This window comes from Lycorma delicatula, chromosome 9 (genome assembly GCF_047948215.1).
Source record: "Lycorma delicatula isolate Av1 chromosome 9, ASM4794821v1, whole genome shotgun sequence".
Lineage (NCBI taxonomy): Eukaryota > Metazoa > Arthropoda > Insecta > Hemiptera > Fulgoridae > Lycorma > Lycorma delicatula.
Genome location: NC_134463.1, coordinates 20,645,619 through 20,651,853, shown reverse-complemented (window position 1 = coordinate 20,651,853; position 6,235 = coordinate 20,645,619). Strand labels below are relative to the sequence as shown.

Below are 6,235 nucleotides of genomic sequence, written 5' to 3'. Positions count from 1 at the left end.
TGAAGTCAATTTCATTTCAGACCTGCAGATTTGCAGCCAGTAAGTTGACCTCTGCAGCTGCAACGTTAATTTGAAGACTTAGCTCAACAAGATCAGGCAAAGATGGACATAAACCCAGTCTTTAATGAGACCCCACAAAAAAAATCTAGCAGAGTCAATTCTGATGAACAAAGAGGCCAAGCAATTGGACCTTTACAACCAATCCACCGACCTGGGAATCGAGCATCAAGAAAAACTTGGACTTTTAGGCAGTAGAAGTCTGATGCCAGACAGGGCACCACCTCATTAAGTGGCACCCTGTCTTGCTGATAGTAAAGGTGTCCATCTTGGTCATCATCGTCTAACTGAGGAATTAGAAAATTTTGAAGTGCGACCAACTAAACTATTCAATTTACGGTTGCCTCCTAGAAGAAAAACAGCCTGTACAGCTTTCTTCAGTTAGTGTTAAAATAAAAATCGACGTTAGGGCTATCATGAATGTGCCAAAAAATTTCATGAGGATCTTTTCCATTATTCAGCAGTTATGTAGTAACCTTGTTATGGGTCTTGCCACTGATATGAAACATTGACTCACTGAAAATGCATCATTTAATGGAATTCTATCCATCATTTCCATACAAAACTGCAGCCGAGTATCTTTGTTGTCATCTGTAATTTGTTGCATCATAAATAGTTTGTATGGCTTCAAGTGCAGTAGTTTATATAATATGTGCCAACAGTTATTTGCAGATTGCCAGTCTCATGTGATGGACGTCGAGTTGATTTTTTCAGAGTATGTGCAAAGCTTTTTCTGAGTTGTTCCACAGCAGTTTCAGGGACATGCATGGGCATCCTGGTGATTTTGTATGTTTAACAGAACAAACTGTCTAAATGAAGGTTTGGTGTCAGAATAAATTGTATGCTAACTAGGAGGCTCCCTAACATACTCTCAAGGAAAATTATGTTGAACTGTAGTTGCTGACTGGAAACTGAAACCAAAACTCACAATGAGCACGTTCTGCACCAGTAAATGTATCCATTTTTAACAACACTTGTAACAGTGTTAGTGGTGTAAGTGTGTACAACACTAATGAACTGTGTAAGTCAAAACCTTATATGTTTTACTATTAAATGAGATCTCAATTGAATCTGTAAGTTATCTAAATAAATTTTTGTATCCTTTTAAAGTTGTGAAGGCCCTTTTGAATCATCCAATATAATTTAACAGTAAAGAGAAATAATATGAATCTTAAAAACATAATTTTAGCAAAATAATATATATATATTTTGTTCAGTTTTCAGTTACTGTTAATAATAAGATTAGTGGTGGTGTTTTTACAGCTATATGCTGTGATCTTTAATTAGATTTTATATACAGCTTCTTTTGTTGCTTTCCAGAAGAAAAATTCTGTAGATGCTAGGTCAAACAGTTGTGGTTGTCTAAATCCCCGGAAAGTGTGAACTGTTTACATGGTAGTGCCATTTTGTTGAAAACAGCCATTTAATAATTACTCATTCCAAATTCTCCATTGAACAAATACAGAATTTCTTAGCAACAACATTGAACATTTATGTGCTTTTCTTTTAAAATATGTAACTTATTTATGGTATTCAGTTAGCTATAAAAATATTAATTTCTTAGATTGCTGCCGTTTCTAATGATTGTTGAGCAGATTTTCTATCGCAAAAATGAGTTTTGTTCAATATCTTGTGCAAATTAGTTTGCATACCCAGGTACATGAAATCAAGTCCCATTTGTAAAAAAAATATTCTTTAGAACTTTGACATCCTTTGTTGAATGCAATTTCAAAACTATATTAGTCTGATGTGTTAGTTCTAATTCTTGTACAGACTGACACTGTAAGAAAAGAAATTATGTTTCTCATCTCAGATATTCACATATTGATTTCGACTCCTTTTCGTAATTACATGATCGATTTGGAAGGACTTTTGAACTTAAAATTAAGATAATTTTAACATGACACAAAATACTGGGTTGACTGCTTCTTGGTGTTATGTTCCAAAATTTAAGAATTGATTTGCGTACATGGTGATGTAAAAGTCTCTAGAAAACTGAAAATTTTTGAAACAGGATTTGTGAATTTATCATTAGATTTAAAAAACAAAAACTAACTTACTCCTGTAGAACCATATATTTTTTCATATTTAACAGATAAACCTTACAAACATAAACTGTACAAGACAAGAAAGATACATTAGGAAATGTTGATGAATGCATACATTATTATGTTCAGAGGTCACTGAACATGAGCGGCAGGTGCAGTGCATCCTCGTTCATTGTGGAGGAACTTTTTGAACATCTGTCTTTTGATCTGAGTTTAATTGTAAGCAACTTTTGTGACTATTGTTCCCTTTTTGTTTTCTTTTTTTTTAGTTTTATGCCATTTTTTGGAGGCTTTTTGACTAGATATTTTAATTGGTTTTTTTTGTAAAAAGTTAATAGTTACTAAATTTTTTTTATTAAAAGGTTTTTATTCTGTTAATTGCTGTGGCTATATTAGCAGCTATATGTGTAGGTATCAGCTTTATCAAATGGTGAGACAAATATTAAAACTCCACTTCTAAAAACAGATTTATATAATTTTTTACTTTATAAAAAAAAATATGAGGTAAGTGAAAAAATATTGTATGTATTGGTTAATTATTGATACATATATAATAAAAAAAAGGAATTCAGTCACAGGGTTAGTAATGGAAATAACTACACAATTAAAGGTTTAAAACATTTAGTGAAGAATCAAATTTTTATAAAATATTTACTGACCTGTTTATAATTAAATTTAGATTTCAGGTTTCATCTACAGAAAATTATATTAAGTGTTTTTTATTTGTTTCAGTTTGTACTGCTTGTGAGATAGAATATAAAAAAGTTATTAAAAAACAATTAAAATGAATTTTTCACCATTTGGAGGTCACTTTCCAGCCTCAATACCACCGATTCATCAGTTTGCAACTAAGTTTACTCATGAACCTACTCCAGGAGGTGAAGGTGGTACTGGTGGAAGTGCAGCTGTCAATGGCGTAAGTAGTTTAAGTGAGGAAGGAGCGATGGTAGGATCACCCCCACCAAATCGATATCCTGTACATTATAGTAGTGCAGCTACTAGCACTACTACTAGTATACCGGGTGTTAAATATCAACGTGATAGTAGTACACAAGTTAGCGGTAATATGATACCTGTTTCCTCACCAAATCCTACCAAATATGCTTCTACCGAAACTGTACATCATTATGATCCTTACAGTCATCATCATGCTCAACAACCAAAGAGACCTTCTAGTTATCATAATGATAATCTACAAGATATGAGTAGTAGCAGTAATAATGTTAAACAAGAAGATAAAGAAGATGCACAGCAAAATGGTGAATATTCTACCATTGTACAACAGCAGCAGCAGCAACAACAACAACAACAGCAACCTCCTGGCATGCCACCAGCTTGGCAAAGTATAGCTGCGCCAGGATCAACTGTGGCAGATTATCTTTCCCACTTACCTGCATCTACTTTACCATTATCTTTACATCATTTTCTTAAATATTCAGCTGAATCTATAAAAAAGGATGCTGAAACAACAATTGATCAACCTTTACCACATCATCAACCATTAGGACCAGGTCCAACATCTCCAGCCAAAAAAAAGAAGAAGAAGAAAGTTAACAAAGAAAAGAAACCACGGCCTAAACCAGGTGAAATTCGGTTAACGACTGCTTTAGATGGTTCCACTTTATACTGTTGTCCAGAATGTCATATGGCTTATCCCGATAAATCATTATTGGAACAGCATCTTTTAGGTCACACAATGGAAAGAAGATTTTTTTGCGATATTTGTGGCGCCGGTTTAAAACGTAAAGATCATTTAACAAGACATAAACAAAGTCATAATCCTGATCGTCCTTTTGTTTGTACTGTTTGTATGAAAGCTTTTAAAAGGAAGGAACAACTTACATTACATTTTGTTATTCATTCGGGTGAAAAAAGGCACGTTTGTCCGGAATGCGGTAAGGGATTTTATCGTAAAGATCATCTTCGTAAACATACACGAAGTCACATCGCACGACGCGTTAAAGCTGAATTAAGTCAGCATGTTCCAGCCAGTAATCAAGCAGATCGTGATCCGATGTCCTGAGGTTCGGCTGCGGGGACCAGTAATGGTTATACCCCAGATATGATGGCTTTCGTCTCTGCTGCCAGAGATGCCTTCTAATCAGTTTTAATTACGTATGTTGGTATGATATTTACATATATAACATTTTAAAAATCGGCAAGGGGCCAGAATAATTTAAAAAAGTGTGAAGCATAATATATATTATAAGAACCAGTAAGTCATTTTAAGTAATACTATTTTAGTTAGTCTATAATGTTGTATAATATATACATTAATAAAGTATAGTAAGCCATTTATCTTGCCTTATGTATAAAAAACGTTGTAGTGAGTATTGCAGTAGGAATATTGTTTTGTAATGTGTGGCTATGACAATCTGCTGGGTATGTTGATGATTCTAATTTCAATTTTAAAAAAAAAATTTAAGAAATAATGAAAAGCCATAGTATAAAGAATATTTATTCATTGTTTATAATTACATAGTTACCAGTTATTAGCTCATTATCTGAATTTGTTTGATAGTTTGACTTACCACAGGGATCTGATTCAGTAAAAATAACTTTTGTCTAATTGGAAGTTTAGTTTTATAGATATAGGACTAAGCTGAGAGAAACAATTATAAACTCTTTCTTTATCAGAGTGAAAAAAATGATCATTTAAATTGTTTTTACAAATAAAAATACTGAGTAGATGGAACCATGGATCATATTAGTTACCTTTGTTAATCATTGCCTTTACGTGTACTTAAATAGTTGTTTTTTCATGTTGTTGAACACTTGTATAAAAATTTATAGTTTACTTATTTATGCCTTGACTTGTATTATGGTGTAGAGATTACTTTGCTTCATCTTAATATGTGCAGGCTATAAGATTTTGGTAAGGTTTGTGGTAAGATTTATTGTGCAATATACATTCATAATATGTATTTTTTGTGTTTATTATGTAAAGTTCATTTTTATGTATAATTTTTTAGTATTTTTGAATGCATTAAAACGTAATTAATTAACTCAATAACATAGTTTTTCTCTGAAACTTAGTTTCAACAAGTAAACACAAACCATTTCATACTGTAGTCTGGCAAATGAAACACTGCGCCAGAACTTAGAGTGTACCAAAGAAAAATTGTTTTTTTTTTTACATTAGTTTGTAAAGAACATTCAAATAACAATAAATGCAATGTTTACATTCTTGACGAAAACACTGGAAACAGACTTTTATGACTATTTTGTACATGCTTTTCTAACTTCTAAAACATTGATAGAAAACTTTTTTAGAGTATATTATTTATATATGATAATTATGAATTCTTATTCTGATCTTTATCAGGTTTCAAGTAGTTTCATCCAATATTTTGGCAATAGCTGGCCTTTAAAAAAAAAAAAATTGCTATTCATATTCTGTTGCAATATTGAAACGATTTTTTCACATTAATAAACAGAAATTAAAATATGTACTTCAATACTGCACTGCTGTAATATGTACAGCTTGGATTTGTTATTCACAGATTTGGCCTGCTTGTTAAAAGGACAAAGTGAATTTAATTAAAAACCGGATTCGCTTTAAAACTTCTTCAATGACCTGTTCCTCTAAAAATGAGACTTCCCTGCGTTGAACATGCAGTCACCACCCAATAATGAATACTGCGTATTATATTATTACTGTTACATAGCTGCTTAAAAATGTGGATTAAGATTTTTAGGAAAACAACATCAGTATAAAGCAAATAATTTTAATTTATATTAGATGAATAGATTCACATTTTATAAAATTATTAATAATTTTAGATTATTTCAAAGCTCAAGGTTATTTAATTCATGTGAAACCTATTTGCTACCGACACAAATGTTTATTCTACCTAAACCAACATTTCAACTAGTGTTGTAGTTGCAAAATACTGTTTTACATAAATACTAAGTAATATATACTATATTCATTTAAGAAAAACAATAATTATAGTAAAAAAGCACAAAGCACAATATAAATAATACAATACATACAACCTACATATATGTGTGTGTGTGTATATATATATAAAACGTAGTATAATAATAAAAAATTCACCCACATAATGCATTAGTTGGTCGATGACTCATTTATTATTTGTTTACAGCAATAATAAAATATTTCAAAA

At 31.5% G+C, this 6,235-nt stretch overlaps 1 protein-coding gene across 1 annotated transcript; it reads left to right on the top strand.

Annotated features, from left to right (window-relative positions):
• Positions 1-2,869: 2,869 nt before the first annotated feature.
• On the top strand, positions 2,870-4,542 carry LOC142330296 (uncharacterized). Its single transcript, XM_075375508.1, has one exon. It carries the CDS (start codon positions 2,890-2,892, stop codon positions 4,126-4,128), a length of 1,239 nt encoding a protein of 412 aa, XP_075231623.1. The 5' UTR covers positions 2,870-2,889; the 3' UTR covers positions 4,129-4,542.
• Positions 4,543-6,235: the final 1,693 nt, after the last annotated feature.